Source organism: Helianthus annuus, chromosome 4, assembly GCF_002127325.2.
Source record: "Helianthus annuus cultivar XRQ/B chromosome 4, HanXRQr2.0-SUNRISE, whole genome shotgun sequence".
Taxonomy (NCBI): Eukaryota; Viridiplantae; Streptophyta; class Magnoliopsida; order Asterales; family Asteraceae; genus Helianthus; species Helianthus annuus.
Window position 1 is genome coordinate 202,101,324 of NC_035436.2, and position 24,434 is coordinate 202,125,757.

Sequence of the window (24,434 nt, forward strand, 5' to 3'; positions counted from 1 at the left end):
AAATAAATTTAATGGTATGTATAACCTCTAATGGAATATTAGCTGAAAAGTATCATTATTAAATGTAAAGTATCATTATTAAATGTATATATAAATTATATATTATTATCACACAAGTTGAATGATTGCCAATAATATGTACACATGTACTCTCTTTCCTTGAACCAATATTTAGGCAACCAACTTTGACATATAAAAAAGGTCTAAGTTCTAAATAGAAGACTAAACAGAAGTAATTAGTAAATTGAATTTCCTATACTACATTTACCAAGTGGGGGAATAGTGTCAGGCAGCTGCCTGGTACTCCCCCATTGGACCAGCACATTTAATGTTTTATATCCATTTTTAAAATTATCTTTTTGTCCCTAGCTTAAAATTTACGTTTTTGCCCCAGCTCAAAATAAAATTACGTTTTTGTCCTCATTTCAAAATTACGATATTGCCCTCAATTCAAAATTACGACTTTGTCTGGCACTCTCCCATTAGACCAACCAGTTTATTATTTTATATCCATTCTAAAATCACTTTTTTGTCCCTCTCTAAAATTACGGTTTTGCCCTCAGCTCAAAATAAAATTACGCTTTTGTCCTCAGCTCAAAATTACGATTTTCCCTCCATTCAAAATAAAATTGTGGTTTTGCCCTCAGCTTAGAATTACCTTTTAGCCCCCAGTTCAAAATAAAAATTTTTTTTGCCCCCACTTAAAAATTACGATTTTGCCCTCTGTTCAAAAATGTGTTTTTTTCCCCGTTTAAAAATTGTGATTTCGCCCTCAATTCAAAATTACGTTTTTCCCCAGTTCAAAATAAAATTATGTTTTTGCACCCAGCTTAAAATTACGATTTTTTCCTCGGTTCAAAATAAAATTGTGCTTTTGCCTCAAGCTTAAAATTATGATTGTGCCCTTAATTCAAATTTATATTACGTTGTTACCCCAAGTTAAAAATTACGAATTTGCCCCTGTGAAAATTTACAATTTTGCCCCAGGTTCAAATTTACAGTACTGCCATTACTTTAGCTTTTGTTAACTTACGATTTTACCCCAGTCAAAAAATACAACTTTCCCTCGGTTAAAAATTAAAATATTGCCATTGTTTTAATTTTTTTTTATCAAAACTATAAAAGTGGTTTATTTTAATTGTTTGACTCAATTTAATTGTTTTCTGTGTCAATAAGCTGACTAACAGTCGCTCATTATTTGGTCATCGCCCCGCAACGCGGACTCCCGCACCAACTAGTTTAACAAACAAAAACAAAATCAATATCAAACCCCTTTTATTAAAAAAAAATGAAATTGTGTAGGAGCTTCCATCTGACAAAAGTAACGTGAACTTTTACTTATAAATTAAGAATTTAGAAAATGCCAATAGTTATATTTATATGTTATTTCATATGTGATGTTGACCAGACGGTCAACTGGTTGAGTGAAAACGACTTTACGTGCGAGTAAAAGTCCAAGATTGGCACCGTCCATAATCCAAGAAGATACATGAGTTTGAGGCTATACGGTATGGGGGTCGGCCCCGGCCCGTCGCGGGTCGGCGACGGTCCACACACCGTGCCGCCCCCTACCGTCTCCGTCTTCTCCGTCCGAAAAGGGACGTTGGCGACGACGCAAAGATGTGGGCCCCCCTATTAAAATATGACCGTTAATAATAAAAAAAAAATTAAATTTCTATTTTTTGAATAAAGCCAAACGGCTAGATTTTTAAAATATATAAATTAAACCCCCATTTTCACTATCAAACACCAAATTAACTTCCACAATTCACCATTTTCTCCTATAATTTTTACACTCTCTTCCACTACACTCTCAACCTTCTTCCACATAATTTTCATGGATCCGTTCAACAACCCCGATACTCCCAACACGCCTTCGAACAACCCGAATACTCCCACCAATCCGACCCAACCAAATGTTTTTTCGGTTCCGGGGTATTATCCAACGCTAGAACCGAACCAATTCTCCCAATTTTCATCGAACGCTTTTGCGTCATTCCAACAATCGCCCAACCAATTCACTCAAATCTCCCAAAATCAAGCTCTTCAACAAATGATGATGCGGGGTGCTTGGAACTTTCCACCCGTTCAACCTCAACCGATCCCCACACCCCCCGTTCAACCCCAACCGATCCCCACACCCCCCGTTCAATCCGAACCCGAAGATGATGTGGAGATTGTGCCCGAAACCCAACCGCCAAAAGGGAAAGGAAAACGAAACAAAGGGAAACAAGTAGCGGGTGATCAAGCGTCGAAACCGAAGGCGATTAAATGGACCCCAATCGAAGAAGAAGCATTAGCCAAGGCTTTCCTTGGCACTTCCGACAACCCGGTAAAAGGTTCGTATTTTTTTAAAGTTTACATCTTTTTAAATTTATAAAGTTTACATTTTAAGTTTTATAGTTTTTTTTGGTTTAAATTTAATATTTTTTAAGTTTAGTTTTTAATTTTTTTTAATAACAGTAGGTTATTTTAAGTTTAGTTTTTAAGTTTTTAGTTTAGTTTTTAGTTTTTTAATTCTTCACAGTCAGTTTTTTAATTTTTAGTTTAGTTTTTAGTTTAGGTTTTTTAATTTTTTAATTCATAACAGTAAGTAATTTTTTTATTATTTTATATGTTTTGTTTATTTAATTTTATTTGTTCGTTTTTATATAGGTAACAATCAACCGGGTGACGGGTTTTGGTCCAAAGTATTGACCAAGTTTCTCGCCATGATGGACCAAGGCCCGTATAGAGATATCGACTCGGTTTCCTCGAAGTGGCGAAAATTGAACTCGGCCATTAATCGGTTTTGCGAGGAGTATAACAAATTATATACAAGTGACCGTCGTAGCAGGTGGAACGACGAGGATGTGTTCAAAATGGCATTGCAAAAGTATAAGCAAAATCATGGTTCCAACTTTCCTCACGTTCGCGCGTGGATGGTTGTAAAAGACGACCCAAAATGGTCGCCCATTCCTAACGAGGTGGCGATGGCGAAACGCCAAAAAACATCGGAAACGGGTAGTTTAAGCGCCGGTGGGTCGGACGCGAGGTGTCACATTAACTTAAATGATGACGCCGACTATGACGAAGACGAGTATAACGTACGTGAACCCGACCGTCCACCGGGCCGAGACAAAACAAAAAAGGAGCGGGCCAAGGGAAAAGGAAAGGAAACGGTGGACCCGAACATGGTTGAGTTTATGGAACACCTAAAAGTGTACAACGACATATCGGCCCAAAAGTCGAAGACGAAGGAGCGGGCCGTCGAAGAAAAAAGCCGTGCATCGGACGAGAAGTTAAAAGAAAAGGTCCGATTGTCGAATGAGAAAATCCGAATCTCCGATGAAAAAATTCGGCTTAAGGAATGGGAAATAATGATGATTAATGTCGAGAACGAACCCGAGCCGAGACGTTCGATGTTGAAAAAACTACAAGACGACATCATGAAAAAGCATCAAATTATTTAACTTTATGTTTATTTTTATTAAGTCTTTTTTTTTAAGTTTATGTTTTTTTTTAATATTTATGTAATGTGGGTTTAATATTAATGAAAATATTTTATTAGTATATTTGTCAAATGTTAAAAAAAAATAAAATAATAAAAAAAATAAAAAAAACATGGTGAGGACTATGACTAGGATCATCCTACCATGCCTTGTAGTTTTGGAGGATGGAGCATCTTAGTGAGGATTGTGACGTATCGCCTACGTGGCGGACCATCCTCCAAGGATGGTCCATCACCATACCATGTAGTCTGAGTTGATTATTTAAAAAGTCAGTATTGATCATCCAATTGTGGTAGTCCAGATGGGTGCCATGCTGGCATAACCATCCCCATGCATCTCGTTATTTAACACTTCACAGAATAATTAATATTAAATAATATTAATATGAATAAATATAAATTATTGTCGTTTTCGCACATTTGAGAGGCTTCTAAAGGCCCGGTTATTTAATATGGTACTCCTAGCTTTGAATAATTTAAAATCAAAAGTCTAGTCATGCTTAAATGGTACTAGTTTATTAAGTTCTAGAAAATCATATATAATTTAAGACAGAAAGTATCACATATAAAACATAAATTTTAGGAAAACTTTTTTCACTAAGTTTATATGAATATTTCGTCTTGTATATTGTATATGTTATTGTAGAGTATACGCTTGGGAGAGAGGTGCACGAATCGGGTTTATTTCATACCCGTTTTCGAATATGATCGGGTATTGAAATTTGAAAAATCGAGTGTCTGAGAGAAACCGGTTAAGGTTTAGATTTTCCCATGTGTATCAAATTTATTAGTCCATTTGTTTTTGTCTTACTTTGTTGTTTGCTTCAAAAGATTCGATCTTTTCCAAAGGGGGAGGGGATATTATAAAATGAAAGGCTCAGCATGCTAACAGCGTAGCAACCGAAATAGAAAAGTTAGCCATAAAGTAAATGTGATCTATTTTTTTATTGCTAGTTTGTTGTTTATCTACAAGCTATTCAAGTAAACATAAAATGGTCTACGTTGGTTTGGTTCAACGGTCACATCCTTTTCCTTTTCAAGGGATTCTTATGTTTTCTAATATGTAGATTATTTTTTGCCGGTTAATTTAACTTTATTAACTTTACAATGATGTTTTTTTTTCCCTTTTTCCTCTCTTTCTAATTAAGGTTGTGTGTTATGCGTTGTTACCCCATGTTAACTTACTATAGGGGGCGCCAAACGCCACTCCTCCGTGGAGGGCGTCTCCGCCAACCCAATAACAGCTTGAATGCATTTGAGAGACTAGGTCCACGTCCACCTTAATCTAACCAATCATATTGGCTTTTTTTTTTTAATTTTTGTATTAGTTATCCCACTATATCTAGTTAGTGGTGCATAAAAAAACAGGTTCCGGACCCAGGGGCGGATGTATATAGGAACAAGGGGTAGCCTCCGCTACTGCTTGGTCGGAAAATTTTTGACGTTTTTAGTGTAAATTTTGGAAAAATTTGACGTTTTTTCGATTTCGTTACCGCCTATTTATAAAACGTTACCGCTTGGTCGGAATCCTAGATCCGCCACTGTCCGGACCCGTCCTGAAACTGGTTCTGAGTAGGGACCGGTGTGATCCATACCCGGCTCCGACCTGATTGTACCCGATAGGTCCTGCCCGGTTCCCCATCGATTTTCAAAAACCGGGTCCTGCCCTGTTTCGGACCCTACTCGGTTATACCCGGGTAGGAACCGCTTAAAATAATATAAAAACCCATGTAATTGGTTCTAGCCGTTACCAACGGCTATACAGCCATTTTTTTTACTTTGTGATCGTTGGAAACGGTTCTAGGCCACCCCAAATCATTATAAATAGTTGTGGGAAGTAATGGTGATTGCCCAACTCGAAAACGCATAAACAAACCAAAAACGCAAATTCAAAAGCTTACGAAAATGTGTTCAGTTTGGAGCAACGACGAGGAGTACGACTTGGTTTCATCATGGTCCTGGTTTTTGAGATCGCTTTAAGTAGTGGTTTGAAAAGGAAATGGGTATTGAAACCGACTGTACAAGTACTGATGGTCTCAAAACAAATATAACAATAGTACCTTAACTGATTGGAAGATTTCAAGATATTTACTGCCGACAGGTGGCCGAGTTGGAATACCTAACGATGAGCATGCCGTTGAAGAATCTATGGCCGATTATGAACGAGTTAATGAAAGATCGTTTAACAAGTTAGAAATTTAGAAGCTTATAATGGACGTGACTTTGTAATTTGTATTAGTGTTATAATATTTATTTATGTTTAATGTTAACTATGTATAATATAAATGTTATTTTATTGACATTAACATTAGACATTAAAACCTAATATTTATATATACGTTTTGAAAGTTGTGATGAATAGTGTTTTCTATTTTTTTTAAATAATTGTTTTTTTGTTTTTAGTGATATATTAAATATTATTCATTTGATTTTCTTTAATGAATAATAAATAATAATTGATAATTGTTAAATATTTGTTTTTTTATTAGTAGCATTATATTTTTTCAATTAATTTGATTTTTTGGTAATAAGTTGCGTTTGTAAATTTAAAAAATAAAATCTACATCTGTATGCCACTATCGTAATGTCCAAACCAAAACTAAACGAAGAAAACCAGTTCAATATATATTGATATTTATTTTTATTGTTTTTTTTCTTTTGATAAACTAATATTGTATCGCTATCATATCATACCGAGCATCATTAGTACCGATACATGTATTCATTTTGTTGGTATCCGGTTATTTTTTTTCATTTATCCAAATCTGGCAGCAACAATAAATGAATATCGCTACAAGTACTATGACAATACAAACATATCGATACCATTCGAACAACATTGTTGTCGGTGACGATACGTTTCTGCAAGCATTGGATCGGTATCCATTCGTTCGTTATTGTATTGGTACGATACACACACTCGATATAATCAACTGATAACGGTAAAAATGAACACCGATACCGACACCAATGTTGTTCGAACGGTATTGATATGTTTGTATTGTCATGGTACTTGTACCGATATTCATTTATTGTTGCAGATAGATTCATATAAATGAAAAAAAAAATAACCGGAAACCATAAAGATGAATATATGTATGGAACTGAGTACTAATGGTGCTGAGTACGATATGGCAGCGATACAATGCCAGTTTATCGAATGAAAAAAACAATAAAAAAAATATCGATATGGAACTGATTTTGTCTGTTTGGTTTTCGTTTGGTACATTACGATTGCGGCATGATATACGTTAGTAGACAATAAACTATAAAAATAATACATACTGGTACCAATGTTGTTCGATTTGGTACATAGCGATATGGTGTTAGATTATGAAATACAAAAATAATAAAAAAAAATAGCGGTGCCAATACAAATGTTGTTCAGTTTGTTTCGGTACATATTTGTACGATAGCGGCACAATATCCGTTTCAATAAAGTTTATATCGTAATGTTGAAAAAATAGACACAGAACGCAAACCAATCGAACAGATATCAACTGAACAACACTGAACAACACTGGTACCGTTATTGATATTCGTTTTTATTGTTTTCGGTTGATGTAAGGTTTTCTCTTTCGATTACTATATGAATGTCAAACCCGTAACAAACCGAACAAATACCATTTACCGACTGAATTCTCACCGCGAAGCGCGAGAAAATTTCACTAGTTTAACATTAAAATTAAATTAAATTAAAACTTAACATAAAAGTTGAACACTATGTGGAACTCAAACAATTCAACACTACTACATTAGTTTTGGTTTGCGGATCTAGAGGATTCCCCTTCTTTTTAGTTTTTTTTTTTTCACCGGACAATGTTTAACTGTATATTTTTTGAGACTTGAATGGTTGAATTTCCCATGGCTTTCAAGAACTTCTCATAATACTTGTTACAAACCATCTCAGTGTTGTCCGATATAAGACATAAGTCGCAGTGAGAGCAAAACTCGGGATTTCTTTTGGTTTCAAATACCAAAAAAACTTCTTCATTGTTTGCTGTCGTTGGTGATCAAAAAAAAGTTGAGAGATTTGATCGGTTTTGCGTTTTTGTAACACCCCGAAAATATAAAACAGTATATCATAATTATGAAGCATAAATAAATGGGGGTCTACTAACTAGTAATTCTAACCTAGTTAGTTAACTAGTCTAAAATTTGCTTATAAGGTGATTATAAGATACCAAACTATATGTGGAACAAAATGGAGGGACCCTAGTTGTTAAAATCTGAAACTTAATTAGAATTAAACCAAACACTCCAAAATTTGATGTGTTGGTCGACCAGGAAGGAGCAGGGGGCGACATCCCCATTCCAAAAACCCTAACTTCACAAAACAATCAAATTGAAGGTCTAAATCTGGTCCAAACGAAAATCCGAGCATAGAATCGTGACCCTCATCACAAGAGGATCTCAAGGTATGTAAAATTTAAGAATTTCTCTCAACTTGAAATTTTCATGAATTGGGAAAAATCTGAAGTTAGGGATGCATGTGCATGTTATGATGATTGAGGAACAACTATAGTGTCTAAGGACAAACCCTAGATCGACAGAAGTTGAAATCATAAGAAATTTTAGGTGAATCCATGATCACCTTGATAGGTGATTAGTGGGTCATGTGTAATTGGATGAACACTAGAAGGTAGATTGATAACCTAGTGTAATTTAGCAATCTGGAAGTGAATTCAGCAATTAGAAGCTAATATACATATAAATTGGTTGAATTATATGAAAATAGGGTTAAATGATAAACTAGAGATGTGAAGTTTAATCATGTAAAAATCTGCCTATGAAGTGTTTGTTGAAATGCCTCTATGAAGGCTTAAAAACTGAAATTTCGAGTTAAACGCATAATCATGATGTTCGGTGTATTATGCGAATTATGATTTGAAGAGAGTTCTAAACATGTCTTGCATTGAACCCTATAGGACAAGATACCGGAACGTCGAGTGGACAAGCCGGTGGTGACTCACGGTTGAAGGGCGTGCGCTAAGGTATGTAACTTGACCCGTTACATTAAGTAAGTTTGAATCATAATAATATGCATAGTTGAATTTCGTAATAAAGGTTGCTATGAATTTAGGCGATGATGTCGTTATATTGAATAATTGGTCAAAACTTGGCTAGAACTCGTTGGTAGTCGTCAAAAGGAAGAAATTCCGTAGACGAGCCAAACGGGTCGGATAAACAAGTAAGGCATGGTTAATGCTCCGGAATGTGATAGTTGATTTGTTGCTATTGGATGTTGTATAACATATTAAAATTTCGAGATTTAACGTATCGGCATCCTAGAAAACTAAAATCCGAGAGTTTGGGTTTTGGTGTAATAACCAAACCAAACAAAAACATAAATTTCAAGGTGCTACCGTAATTTACGGTGGTACCGTAAATTACGGTAGAGGTCAGGGATTTACGGTGGTTCACTACTGTGTTACGATGGCCCCAAAAATTTCCAGGACTCACCGTAAATTACGGTGACACCGTAATTTACGGTGGAACCAGAAAACAAAACTTTTATTTCTTTTTCTCTATTATTTGATGTTGGTCCTCATGTTTATGTGTTGTCCAAAATGTCAAAACTAATATTGTAACGATTTTGATTTTAGGTATTTAGATGGATCGTTCGGATGGTGGTCAAGCGATGCTGAAGAACCGAACACGATTGGTTGAAGCTTCCGCTACGTTTTGAACTTATTAAATAGTGTTTCTTGGGTTGTAACAAATAAATAAACAACTTAGTACTTTCTACCTTAGTCATTAATTGACTAAGGCGTATAATCCTTATGAAACTTATGTTAAACTATCATCTTTTGGTATAAATTAGTAATTAATTCTAGTATAAATTCAAGGGTGTTACAGTTTTAGAGTCAGAGAAGTGATGTACTCAAACATAAACATTCAACACTTATTTATACTAAATTAAGAGGGTTAAAATGGTAAATTACCAGTTCCAAACGGCTATATTACCGTTAGGAACCGGTTCCAACGTTCAAATCCTTTTTAAAACCATACCAAGTGGTACCCAGTTTTCAGGTAGGAACCGGACCCGACCTAAATCGGTTCTATAGGGTACCCCACTACACCTCTAGTACCCAGGTACGGTTCCTACCCGGTTTCTTCAAAAAACCGGCTCCGGTTGTACCTAATTAGGCCTTAACCGGTTTCGGGTACGACCCAATACCCGATTAGTGCATCTCTACACCTAATTATTGGGTTTTTACTATTGAAGGGGTATGGTCCCAGATCTCGCGTCAGCATCGACCGCAAATGACCATTACCCTTATCAAAACCCCAACTAGCTAACAACCTACTTATGTCCGTGCGGGAACGCATCGACACAGTGGTTGAGTCCAATCTGTCCAGTGATGGAGGAGGACTTACCTGGAATATGAGAACGGTAGGGTGATGCAGCATAGCATCACATCTGGTGTATGAAAACGGAAGTATTCACAGCGATGCGGCCTGGCACCGCGTCCAGTGAACACTTCTATCAATACAAGGAAGCTGCGACAGTCACCACAGGCGATGATGCGGCTGGCACCGCGTCTCGCGTATTTCTTGATCACAAGCAAGGGACGTGGTAACATCAGATGTTACCGCAGGCAGCGATGCGGCTCGCACCGCATCCTATACGCCCAACAAGTGGGACTGACACCACAGTGCAAGTAGCACCGATGACAGTCATCTGTCAGGGCTACGTAAGTAACAGACTGACGTGGCGTAACCTCCACACCCGACAAGCCTGACACACCTGCAAAGGTGCAGCACGTCGTCAGTCTGTCCATCATCCTCCTCCTTCACTCCTCGGCTATAAATACCAACCCCAAACCAGGTTTGAGGGATCTCTTCACAACTCTCTCACTACTACTACTATCATACTTTGCTTCCCAAGCAGATTACTGATTCTTACGCCGGAGAGTGGTAACAAGGAGCACCCCCCACCCCATCCTCCTTGTTACGAGTCACGGTTTGTTTCTTTGTGCAGGAGATCAACCCACCGGTGATCAAGTCAACGATCCTCGGGAGGAAGGGATTAACCCTTCTTGACGAGATCAGTGAGTTAACCCTGCCCGGTTAACCATTGTTTCATCATTGGCGCCCACCGCTACTCTTAGCACTTTTTAAACCATCCTTACCCCTCTCACAAGATCATGACTGATCACCAAAAAACACTGGGGATAACCAAAATCCCATAAACCTAAGTCCGATAGGGGTCAATCCCTCAACCTCGCATCCCGGACACATCGGCACGTCGACGCAAAGGGGCCCATCCCTTACATTCGGACATGACTTATCACAGTACGCAGCTGTGATCCCACCAGGCACGGACCTTCATACCTGGTATGACCAGCAGGCAGCCCTCCTGACTGCGACATACAACCGCGCTTGTGCGGAAGAGCAAATACAAGCTGGGCCTACCCCAGCACCGCACACCCCTGCCGACCGTATTCTACAATACGAAGGCAGGGTACATTCACGTCCAGCTTCGAGAAGCAGACGTGAAGACCGCGGATCATCTTACTGTGAGGTCCGCACAATCAACGAGGACGATTCCTCGTACGGGTCCCACACCAAGAGACCAGTGCATACCCGCCTAGGTCCTTACGTTGAGGACAGGCAACGGTCCGCCTCCCGACATGGCTCTGGAATTCAGAGCCGGTTGGGCCCGCAACCGTATACCGAAGGGTATGGTCGTACCGACCCGGACGACCATACATATATCGGGGATTCATATGACACCAACAGCAGACCGGGAGGATGCAACTATGTCCCTCCCACTCATCCCCGCAACACATACCTCAGGGCCTCAAAACGCCCTGAGAACCAGCCATACAGGCCGAAAGCTGCGGCCGAAAACTCCAAATTCGCCCCGCGAATTGCACAAGCCCATGTCACCACAACAAAATTTCCGTTCAATGTGGGGAAATACAGTGGTTCGACCGACCCGGGCGACCACATGAACATTTTCATGGGTGCGGGGTGCAACAGCCTGTGGGACGAACCTACCTGGTGCAATTTTTTCCCCCAGACCCTCACGGGCCTGGCCAGGGCATGGTTCGATTCTTTGCCAGTGGCATCACTGGCCTCATTCGAGGACTTGCATGCAAAGTTCCTCGCTCATTTCAGCCAGCAACGACGTCACGTACGTGACTCGTTGGACGTCACGAATATCTGGCGTAGGGACGACGAATCTCTAGAAGCATTCGTCGTCCGATATAATAAAGAGTGCCTAGAGATAGGTGACGTGCAAGACCAAATGGCACGGAACCATTTCATCAAGGCCGTTAGGGACAGGCAGATGGTCATGACCATCTCTGGCAAGGAGGGCTTGCCTAAAAAATGCGAAGTTGTCATGGCCGCGGTCAAGACATACGCCCAGACGCAGCGGTCTCTCGAACCGCATGTGGCAAAGGCACAGCCCCAAGCCGAAACCTCCCACCAAGGGTCCAAGCGTAGCAATAAACGCAACCGGGACGTTGGAAATCGCGATATTTCCAAACCATACTTCCCGCGGACCAACCCGTTTGACCCAAGTAACTACAATCCCCAACGGGACAACCGAACCCCAAAGAAAGACTCTCGGGACCGCAACTGGACCGAGATCACTGTGTCGCCAAGTGAAGTCCTTCTTACGGACGCACAGCTCTTGCGACCGGCCCAACCGATGAAGTCCAAGAAAAATCAGGATCTCACACTCTATTGTGAGTACCACAAGGACTCGGGCCAAACCACAAACAACTGCATCAGTCTCCGGCTGGAGATTGAGCGAGCCTTAAAAGAGGGGAAACTGCAGCATCTTTTGCCAGGTGGACAAAAACCCACCAAGCGCATCACCCCTCATGGCGAAAGCACCTCCTCCGGGAAGAAAACCATGTACGTGGCCTCCACGCACATGATCAACGGAGGTAAAGGTAGGCCGCACAAAGCGGCGAGAAGGCCGGACAATGACTGGAAAGACGAGCAAGTTGTCTTTCCAAAAGTCCGAGGCGGACCGCGCGACAGGCGCGCCGTCGTAATTACAGGCCAACTGGCACATTACTGCACCGAGCGTCTATTCATCGACCCGGGCAGTACTTCTGATATAATCTACGAACAATGCTTCAACCAGTTCGACCAGGAGGACAAAGATCGGTTGCAAGCAGTAGATTACCCGTTGGCCGGGTTTGCAGGGGAAACTGTATTTCCACTAGGTCAGATCACTTTTCCTGTGCGTCTTACCAGCGGAAGGCACACAAGAACAGAAGAGGTAAACTTTATGGTTTTACCTCACACCTCCAGATATGACGTACTCCTTGGGAGGGAATCCCAAGGCGATTTCAATATGATTACGTCCGTCCCCCATTCTGCTGTCGGTTTCCCAACCGAATCGGGGGTCGCGATAATCTACGCACGAAGAGACGTCATGATGTCGGACGAAATACGTCCGACTAAGGTCGCAAGGCCCACCCCTAACAACCAACCAGAAAAATGGGTTCTCAACGCGAGATACCCAGAACAAAAGGTTACATTGGGTCACGCCTTGTCCCCGACCACCAAAGCGCACCTGAAGCAACTTCTCTTCAGGAACCAAGACATTTTCGCGTGGACACCCGCAGACATGACAGGGGTCCCGCGTGATATTGCGCAACATCACTTGAATACCTTGCCAGGTATCAAGCCGGTGATCCAAGGCCAACGCCACCTTGGATCCGCCAAAAACCAGGCGATGCAAGAGCAGGTGGAAGAACTGCTCTCCACAGGCATCCTGCGGGAAGTTAAATACCAGACTTGGTTATCCAACCCAGTCATGGTAGAAAAACCATCCGGGGGCTGGCGCTTGTGCGTCGATTACAAAGATCTCAACAAAGCCTGTCCAAGGATTGTTACGCACTTCCAGAAATTGACGAAAAGGTCGACAATCTCGCACCATTCAGATGGAAGTGTTTCCTCGATTGCTACAAAGGTTACCATCAGGTACAAATGGCAATCGAGGATGAAGACAAAACGACATTCCGCACTCCTACCGGGAATTATTGTTATACAAAAATGCCGTTTGTGTTCCGCAACGCGGGCGCAACCTATCAAAAACTGATGAACGACACTTTCCGCGGGCAAATAAGCAAAAGTGTCGAAATCTACATGGACGACCTAGTCGTCATGAGCATGGAGGAAGATACCATGCTCACAGACATCGAAAGAACATTCCAGACTCTGCGAAGCGTTAACATAAAGCTCAATCCAGGTAAATGCTCGTTTGGAATGGAAGAAGGCAAATTCATTGGGTTCATCGTGACTAAAGATGGATTTAAGGTAAATCCGGAGAAAGTTCAGGCGATCAAGCGCATGCAGTCGCCTTCAACGATGAAAGACATGCAACGACTGGCCGGCAGGCTAGCCGCACTTAACAGATTCTTAGCCAACCATGCAGCTAAGTCTTACCCTTTTATCAAGACCCTGCGGAATGTTTAAAGAAAGAACAATTCCAATGGACCGCAGAGGCCGAACATGCCTTCCGGGAAATGAAGGAGTGTTTGATACAACTCCCAACTCTAACCGCACCACGCAAGAATGAACCACTCATATTATATACCTATCTGCCGCGGACAACGCGGTAGGTGCGGTATTGATAGTGGAGCGGGAGGGGGTTCAAACACCCATCTATTACATCAGCAAGATGCTCAACGACCCAGAAACAAGGTACTCAATAATGGAAAAGCTGGTATTAGCACTAGTGCATGCATCAAGACGGTTGCGACGCTACTTCGCGAACCATGTCATCACGGTGCTAACCAATTACAGGATCGGCCCGATCCTATCCAAACCTGACATCTCTGGGAGATTAGCAAAATGGGCAATAGAGCTGGGCGCGCACACGCTGAACTATAAACCGCGCCCCGCGATTAAAGGCCAAGTCTTAGCTGATTTCGCCGCCGAAGTACCGGTGAATCGCATCCAAGAATGCGAAGAAGCACAAAACCCTGCACCAGCACCATCTTCCTCAGAAACATGGGCACTATTTACCGATGGTGCCTCCAACGAAAAAGGTGCGGGCGCAGGTCTGCGACTCGTCAGCCCTGATGGCTAAGAACTTACATATGCAATCCGCCTCGATTTCAAAAGCATAAATAACGAGGCCGAATACGAGGCCCTACTCGCAGGACTACGTTTAGCAGTCAAACTCGGCGTGCAACATCTGGAAGCACACGTCGACTCTTTGTGAGTTGCAGGACAGATATGCGACGACTATGCCGCAAAAGGGGATATCATGATCCTCTACCTCGAGCAAGCCCTGCAACTAACATCAAAGTTCACTTCATTTAATATCCGACATATTAACAGAAGTGAAAACAAATCCGCGGATGCACTCTCAAAACTTGCATCCACCAGCTTCCAACACCTGGCAAAGGAGATACGTATCGAAATTCTACAAAATCCATCAGTACCCCTGCGCCAGGTCAACGTCATCCAATACGGCACAACATCTTGGATGACACCAATTATTGCATATCTGCAATCAGGTGTGACTCCCGAAAGCAAGTCAGAGGCACGCAAGTTACAATACAAAGCGTGCCACTACCAAATGGGAGACGGTATCTTATACCGCAAATCATACCTAGGGCCACTCCTACGATGCGTCAACCCCCAGGATGCCACATACCTCATCAGAGAGATACACGAGGGTATGTGCGGCATACACGCAGGATCACGCATGGTAGTGGCCAAAATCATGAATGCTGGGTATTACTGGCCCGGCATGCACCTGAACGCCGTCAAAGAGTTGCGCAAGTGTATCAACTGTCAACGACATGCTCCAAAAATTTTGCGCCCCAAGAACAACCTGGTCCCGGTCACCACCGCATAGCCCTTCCAGAAATGGGCAATCGACGTTGTGGGACCTTTCCCTGACGCTCCAAGTGCGGTCAAATTTATCATAGTAGCGGTTGATTACTTCACAAAATGGGTAGAGGCAAAACCGCTCGCCTCGACCACTGCTATGATAACAAGAAAATTCATATGGGAACACATCATCTGCCGTTTCGGTCTACCAATGTGCATCGTCATCGATAACGGCACCAACTTTGCTGCCGACGAATTCCAAAAATGGCTAGAAGAACTGCATATTGAGCACATATTCTCATCAGTGGCACACCCGCAAGGGAATGGCCAAGTCGAGAGTATCAATAAAAGTCTAGTCGAAGGCATCAAAGCAAGGTTGGGAACAGCCAGGCGTGGCTGGGTCGATGAACTCCCAAGTATCCTGTGGGCTCACCGCACAAGCCCAAAAACGAGCAATGGGGAAACACCCTTCAGCCTAGTCTATGGTTCAGAAGCGGTGATCCCCGCGGAAGTAGGCATCCCTTCTCCCAGAATGTTGGCTATTGAAAAAATAGACAAAAGTATGGAACGCAGGATTGACTTAGACCTCTTGGAAGAGAGGCATGAAAACGCTGCCATCAATGAGGCTAAGTACAAATCCAAACTGGAAAAGTACTACAACTCGCGAGTCCGCGTTTGTACTTTCAACCCGGGAGACTACGTCCTCCGTGACAATGAAGCATCTAATGCAGAACGCCCAGGAAAACTTGCCCCCAAGTGGGAAGGACCCTACCTCATCAATGAGGTCTTGGGAAAAGGCGCGTACAAATTGCAAACGTTAGAAGGCGAACCTATCGCACGTACAAGGAATGCACAACAGCTTAGACGCTGTTACATGTAAGCCATGTTTTTACATTTTCATGTAACCTATCGGGCCGCATGCCATTTGCAATTAAATAAACGAGCAATTCAATGCAATATTGTTTGTTACTACTATTACAAATGCGTGTTCCACTTTGCGGTATCCGCAAAAACAGATTGGCAAAATCTTCATTCGCGATACCCACACAAAGTGCCAATCACACACAAATATTGTAATAGGCCAGCAAAAGACAGAATATTAAGTATCTATCCGGCCGGATAGACAAGTTTTTACAAATCTTACACAATTCCTAAACCCTAAAAAGGTAAACAATGGAATTGACGCGTACTCATACGACAAGGGTATGGAGTATACTTGACCCCATTCACAAATGGGTAAAGTCCCGGATATACAAGTTTTTACAAAACTTACTCAGTTCTGAAACCCTAACGGGGTAAATGACGGAATTGACGCGTACTCATACGACAAAGCTATGGAGTATACTTGACCCCATTCACAATGGGTAGAGTCCCGCATATACACGTTCAAACATGCAAGAAATTAAAAAACTTGTACACATTGAACAGCAAACTTTATATTCAAAAAATTCAAGCACCCACGCGATGCTTAATGGATTTACATAGAGTTCCCAACATTTACAAAAGGAAAACAAAAAAGGGGGCACACTAGCCAAACCTAAACCCTATTTTGTACCACTGGTACCCGCGCCATCTTGGCCACCACCAGCAGGATCCTCCTCTTCTGCTTCGGCATACAGCATCCGCAACCGGTCTACATAATCCGCAGCCTCCAAACATTCGTCCAACTTCTCCACGCAAGAGAGGGACGTATCATAAAAGGAGGCAACAACCGTGTTAAGGCGCCCTTCGGTATCCACGTCGCGAAACCCGGATCACTCTTCAGTATAACCGCCTTTAGACATGACGTTTATGTGACCGATACAGCGGCTGTAACCAGCTTTAAAACCGGCATCGCGGGCACGTTACTTGACCAAGTCCAAACCAGTTGCGGTTTCAGGAGAGCATCCATGATGGCCTGAACAATCTGCAACAAAAGGATAACAAGGTCATTATACGGTCAACCTTTGTGTCACACCCCGATTTCCACGTGTCTCACCAGTGGGCCCGGTGGGGGATTACCGTGACGATGTTAGCAACAATATAGTCAAACCACACAATTATATAATGCACAGCGGAAGCTTAAAGATAAATATATACTTCAACCTCTGGTTGTAATATCAAATGTATTACAGAAGTCGAATATATCCACAGTGGATCAAAATAATAATAAAATATTGTTCCATCAGATACTGCAATCAAGCTTGCGAGACTTATCACGACGCTAGGGAGCTAATACCAGCCAATTTACGTTTAGGTACCTGCACTTAATCTTTTTGGGGAAAATACGTCAGTTTACACTGGTAAATACATTCAACCGACTCCTTTGAAAAGAGTTGGGAAAATTGATTTGAATGCACAAGGCACAAAATATTTTGACACGTTGATTAAAATACCCAAAGGCAAAATTAATCTTTTATACTTGGGACAATTTTGTTAATAAAAATCTTGTATCCGATTTACATGGTTGTCCAACATTTAGGGCCGGTGATTATACAATACAAGCCGGACAAGATTAATCGACGCACCACAAATATAATCTCACAAGAAGAATACTCTCACGAGTGAGTATACGTTATACATATGCAACAGGAGGTGTTTTGCCTACACCTTGTGCTTACGTCGTGGCCATTCACTTTTTAAAATGAGCCAAGGATATCCAGGACACGGTCATTAACCCCCAACGTTATTTGTTATCAATCAATACAGATTAAAACGGGATTATGCAATTTAATCATCTCCGATTAAAAGGTTTCTACACCCGACCAAGCGGTATATTTAAAATATCGTATCCCAAGCCCGTATAAGGGAAAATAAGTTAAAAGTATTTACCTTTGCAATGTATATTCCTTAATCAATTAAATCACCGATATCTTTTACGGGGGCTCCTTATTCTGGAACGAAGATTTTCAAAATAACCTATTAGAATCCTAACGGGTCTTTATATTAGCCGTAGCCTAGACCGGTTGGTTTCAAAAGATAGATACGGTTTAATCGCGCGGAAAGGCGAAAACCGTGAATGGAATGTGATTCTGACCCAACAAGTCTGGAGACTTGTTTTATATGGGTTTAATATTCACATTCTGGATTTCGGGGTCGAAATGATATGGTTTGACCCGTATCGGCTAATTTATGTAAACTAGTTACATAAGCCGAACCGTGCACGCAATAGGTGTAACGGGTAACCGTGAGAGTCCTACGCTTGCTTCCTAAGTCAATATACCTTAAAGAGGTTGCGGTATCATTAGGATACCTTCCGTGATGCCCGTAACGAGTTTAAGTTAACATTATGCCCCGTAGGGGTTTTTCGGTCATTTTAAAGACTTTTAAAGAGCTTTTCGAGTTCTACAGGAAATCTGAGTTTCCCGAACAGTTTATAAAGTCTAAAATACTTTATTTATTATTTAAAATTAGTAGCAACTGGAATCGGGTCAAAAGACCTTGTAGAACTCATTTTATGGCCAAAAAGGGCATATTCGGTATTTACCGAACCGTAGCCATAACCGCAGGTTATGAGCGAGGTAAAATTTATTAAAAATCTTTAAAATTCCCAAAATATTATTTTAATACAGTGGGTAGAAGTTTTGGTGACGAAATCTTGGTTTAGATAGGTGTTATGCTAATTGCGCCGTTTATCACAATAGTTTATTTTTATTGCGCTATTTAGCAGAACTCCTATTCTAGACCTCGGATTGACGTGAGACTTTAAGGACATGCTTATAATTTAGTGAGCAAGGTTATGGTCCGTTCACGTGTCCGAAATACTAGTTTTATTTTAAAAAGGGCGTTACGGTCAACTTTTAGGCGATTAACGGAAATGCGTAAAAGACTCGGACAAACGATGAACCGGTCACAGAGGGTTATACCATCACGTGACCTGGTCCTAAGAGAGTCCTAAGGCATATCTATACCTCACTAAAACGGGTCAGAACTGAAGTCAATGCAAAAGTCAAACTTTTGCGACATTCGGCTCCGAACCGGGTTAATATAGCAATTGGTCGATTCAAACGAGCGCAAACAAGTTTATATACTTAATATCATGTTTTATGATCATCAAAACAGGTTCCATAGTATATACATTACAGATTATGCAAGATTCGCCAAAACGACATTCTGTTGACTTTTTGGGTGCACGTTTGACTCGACATTTGACATAGTTAGAGTGGTGATCAGTGGGAACCCTTTTAGAGGTTTATTACCCACATAATTACCAACAAATAACCATTCTTGATTCGACAATTCACTGAATCATTTGTGAGTTATCGCTAAGTCGACCGTTAGTTACGACGGATCGACTTTTAAGCTAAAACTAAGTTAAAGCTCAAATGGGAAAGGAGTGGAACACTTACTGAGGTCCTATGCACCTAGTGTGACCACTTGAGAGGAAGTTGGAGCTCCAGAAATGACCAAATGATGCAGATGATGGGGTGTGAACTTATGGTTGCAACTTAGGCTTTATATAGTGGTTTCAAGCACCACAATTGATTGACAACAAAGTCTAGCACACACCACAACTGATCAACACTTGTCCTTAGTGTTAGGGGTCGTTTAGGGGTCATTTGGAGGTGTTTAAATGCAGATGATGGCTCTTGGAAGGCTGAACAGCCAAGTTAAGCATGTTTCTGCATCTGGGCGCCTGACGCGGCCCGCATGGGGGAACCAGGCACTTTGTACGCGGGTCGCCTGAAGTTTACTAACCAGGCGCGTTTAAGAGGAGGCTCGCGGCCCGCCTCAACTTACCTTGAAACCTTACGCGGGTCGCGTTAGGTTATGTTTTCAGGATTTTTAAATCCTTTGTAATCATGATCAGAATCTTGCCAAATCTTTCGCAATGATTACCGAATCTTTGTAATTAATAACCTGACCTTTCGGAACCGAAGGGGTAACTTTGCGAATTGGCCCTCGGTTATTTACGATTAAGGGCCTCGCGTTATTTATGTGAATTATTAAGTCCTCTGGTTATTTTCAATATTATCTGAAAGGTCTTAACTTTTATTATTGACGCTTTTAACCCCTCGTACACGGATTTGATCATAACTTTCTCGTTTTAAAACGGAACTTCGCGAGATTTATATATCATATTCTAGTGAGCGTATTTTATTGTTACCAAGCCTCGGGTTCGTTAAATGGTCACTCAGAGGTATAATTAAACATGTTGGCACAGTTAACCCCTGTAGCTTGTAATTTCTCACTTTCTTCTGCGTTCCGCTTCCGTACGATCCGTGATTTATTCGTTTGAAGGTACGAGCATCGTTTAGGGATACTATACAGTATATTTATCTTTGTTTGACATTTTATAACCCTCGAATTTATATACTTTCAAGGTTTGTCAACATTAGTCCTTTATTTAATATTAATGCCACGTGTAAACAAATGACACGTGTTAACACATCATTGGACACAAAATTTCGAGGTGTTACATCCTCACCCCCTTAAAATAAATCTCGACCCGAGATTTGCTCAAGTAAATAAGGGTATTTTTTTTTTCTTTCATTGTGTCTTCAACTTTCCACGTATATTCGGGACCTCTATGGGCATCCCATTTGACCTTTACAATCGGTACATGCTTTCTTCGAAGCTTTTTCACCTGTCGATCTTCAATTGACAAAGGCTTCTCTAAAAATTTCAAGCTCTCATCTATATGCACATCCGTATGAGGTATCACCAATGATTCATCGGCGAAATACTTCTTTAGATTGCAGATGTGGAACACCTTGTGAATTCCATTGAGCTCTTCTGGTAAGTTCAGCTTGTAGGCAACCAGTCCGATACGTTCGATAATCCTCAAAAGGTCCTATGTATCTCGGGCTTAGCTTGCCTTTCTTACCGAAACGCATCACCCCCTTCCAGGGTGATACTTTAAGCAGCACTTTATCACCTTACTTTGAAGTGAAAAGCTTTACGCTTTTGGGTCCGCGAAATTCTTCTGCCTATTTCGGGAAACTTTGAGACGGTCACGAATCTGAACAATCTTGTTCGTCGTTTCGAACACTATCTCTGGTCCGGATAAGTGGACCTCTCCCGCTTCCGCCCAACGAACAGGCGATCAACACTTCCTACCGTATAATGCCTTGAAAGGCGCAGCCTTTATGCTGGTATGGTAGCCATTGTTGTGGGAGAATTTGATTAGGGGTAGGTTCTTATCCCAACTACCACCTAAATCTATAGCACACGCGCGTAGCATGTCTTCTAACGTTTGAATGGTACGCTCACTCTGACCGTCCGTCTGTGGATGGTAAACCGTACTGAAGTTCAAACGCGTGCCCAAAGATTTGCTGGAAGCTCTTCCAGAAATGTGACGTGTATCTAGTATCCCTATCGGAGATAATAGACACAGATATGCCGTGTAAGGCTACAATCTTATCAACATATAATTGGGCTATGGTGCCGGAGTTGTAAGTCTCCTTTATGGGTAAGGAATGAGCTGATTTAGTCAGCCTATCGACTATAACCCATATTGTGTCGTTTCCTTTCCTGGTTTTGGGTGACTTGGCAATAAAATCCGTAGTCACCATCTCAGCTATGACTTGCGCATAAGTCGAGCATTTGGTAACATGAGTGGCTACAGACTTTATTAAGCCTGTCCACCAGTAATTTGCCTTTAGATTTTGGCATCTTATGGCAGTTCTTGATTGTTGCTTAATTAGGGTTGCGGTCATTAATATATAGATAATATGAACCGTCTTTCTTATAAAACCTTCAGAATACTGAGTCAGGCTATATGAGACTATATCTTAAAACTTATTTAATCAAGGGTTTCGATTGTTTTATAAGCAATGTGGAGCTTTTCACAATACTCCAGTCCATAGAGGGATGTTAATATTTATTAACTCTACCTGCCTCCCAGGAGGTAAGCAGGGGAACTTATGAGGATGTAGTCAAGATACGAGGAGGTTATAAAGATTTCCATATCTCAGACTCCAGTTCACCCATCATTGCTCGTGTCAATTAAGTGACATATTTATGTTATGAGTCCTCATATTCCGTTACTAGGGAATATTTATTTAGATAACTATATTATGGATATCTTCCTTGAATACTACTAGTCGACTCTAGTACAATATAACCATTGGGATATCTCAGGGGTTCCATGTATTAAACCTCCATACTGATCAGGCATGGAAGTAATCTATGGAACACACTAGAATACGCCAATCCTCATATGGCACTTTTATCAAACATAGTTTGGCATTCGCAGGCGATAGAAGAGAGAAAAATGAAGGAAGAAAATAAAAATAACATATGTTGTTGTACTTTATGCGAAGAAAGAGGACTCTTAGATTTTTCGGAAGGATTCCTTGTCGATACTAGAAGAATAGGTTACTAAGGTTTTCTCGATGATTTATACCTTGTGGCTAATATAAAAGTTCTCTAAGATTACTGTTTATGAAGAATTTACTGGTATCCGAACCAAAATAAACTCTTAGTATTTAAATTACTGATAAAATGCCAAGGAATATACCTGTTGCCATTATTTATGGACTAGCTCAGGCATTTTAGGCGTCTTCAATTTTAGGCTTTAATTCCTCCGCCGCATTTCCTTTGACATTTTTAGGGCACGTAGTCTTGATGTGACCTTTCTCGTTACAGCCGAAACAGACGGCATTCTTCATGTCCTTGCAGTCCAACGTTTTATGTCCCTTAGACTTGCAGATTCCACAAGTCCTGGGCTGTGATTTAGATTTTGGTTCGAACCTGCATTTCCCATAATGGCGCTTCTTGCAGGTCTCACATTCTGGTTTCTGGTCGGACTTTTGTTTGTTCTTTTTCTTGGAACTCTGGGAGTTGTCTACGTCCCTTTTCCTTTTTAGTTCATCCTTTGCATCAGAGGCATGAACAAGATCCTCCTTAGGAGTAAGGAAAGGTGGTCCTAGGTAAAACTTGGACCGAGCCACAAGGGGCTCCTTTAACTTTTTCACAGCCTTCTTTACAGCTTTTCTAACGGCTGCGTCTATCATGGTCTGAAGAACATCCTTGGAAATTCTAAGGCTTACAATTTCAGCATCATTAGCATGCGTCGCGTCATCAATGGCGCGATTGACTGTTGTCTTATCCGAGTTTGCCATACTCGATGTGGGTTCCGAATACCAATAAAACAATTTCTTAGTCGCAATCCAACAACTGCTATTCTTCATCCTGATGGCCTTAACATATACTAACCATGGCATTTATAGACCATATTGGTTAATATAGTACTAACATTCTCAATGAATGTTATTAAATATATATTCATTATGTTTAGCCTAGGTCACGTGGGACCATCAACGGCATTTAAGGTTTGGGCCTAATTCATCATCTTGTTGACAGGGGATCAAAATGTCACATCCGTCTTTGTTATATTGATGAATTTTTGGATAGCTCGAAAGCTTGCCATAAGGATATTAGAAGAGAGCGATTCCTAATAGATACAGACATCAATCTAGGATTCGTTGGAGTGTTTTCTTAAGTATTAATGACAAATTTTTCATCTCGGATTAAACGATAGGAGTCCTATCAGACGGAGACAATAATTCTCAACAATCATTATTCATTATAGAGTTATATGTGCCAGTGGTAATTAATTTCTGCATACTGTTTGATAAGGAAGGTACCTGCTATATATATATCATACTGCATTTTCCCCTGGGCGTTCATCCTGAAGATTCATGCGTTTATTTTCCTGGCCTCTCCCGGCTTCTTTATAAGCTCTGGGCAGCTGGTTTTGATGTGCCCTTCCTCGTTGCAATTGTAACATGTGGCGTTCTTTAACCCCTTGCAATCTAAGGTTTTGTGACCCTTGGTCTTGCAAATTCCACACAATTTAGCACGTGGGTTGATTGTACATTTTCCAAAATGTTGCTTTTTGCAGTTACTGCATTTGGGTTTGTTATCAGGCGGACTCGAGTTCTTTCCAAACTCAGAATCTTTCCCACGCTCCGAGCTTCCCTTCTTCTTCTTGTTAGTTTGATGAGAGTTCTCCTCCCCTCTTTCTCTTCTTCTCTCGCTAGAAGCCTTAACAGACTTAAATCTGATTGCATCTAAGGTGAGAGATAGGGATAAGTCCACCGCGGACCTATATGTGGTTGGCCTAGATGCTTTAACATTTCCTTTTATCTCTGGTGCTAGGCCTCCAATGAAACGCGCTATGCGTTTAGGTTCAGGGGTGACT

The 24,434-nt window shown here is 41.2% G+C and overlaps 1 protein-coding gene and 1 long non-coding RNA gene across 2 annotated transcripts; one reads left to right on the forward strand and one right to left on the reverse strand.

The window, feature by feature from the left end:
* The first annotated feature begins 1,505 nt into the window (after positions 1–1,505).
* Positions 1,506–3,480, forward strand: LOC110937972 (glutathione S-transferase T3-like). Its single transcript, XM_022180443.2, has 2 exons — positions 1,506–2,339; positions 2,656–3,480. Exons 1-2 carry the CDS (start codon positions 1,838–1,840, stop codon positions 3,450–3,452), a joined length of 1,299 nt encoding a protein of 432 aa, XP_022036135.1. The 5' UTR covers positions 1,506–1,837; the 3' UTR covers positions 3,453–3,480.
* A 14,034-nt stretch (positions 3,481–17,514) lies between these two features.
* On the reverse strand, positions 17,515–19,845 carry LOC118491219. The gene is made up of 3 exons (XR_004890851.1): positions 19,636–19,845; positions 18,119–18,180; positions 17,515–17,558 (listed from the first exon to the last, which is right to left on the reverse strand). It is a non-coding gene; the product is annotated as an uncharacterized LOC118491219 (long non-coding RNA).
* Between the last annotated feature and the right edge of the window lie 4,589 nt (positions 19,846–24,434).

Coding starts and splice junctions, on each gene's coding strand:
- LOC110937972 (XM_022180443.2), top strand. CDS start 1,838: ATGGATCCGTTCAACAACCCCGATACTCCCAACACGCCTTCGAACAAC. Junction 2,340..2,655: donor TTCCGACAACCCGGTAAAAG/GTTCGTATTTTT, acceptor GTTTTTATATAG/GTAACAATCAACCGGGTGAC.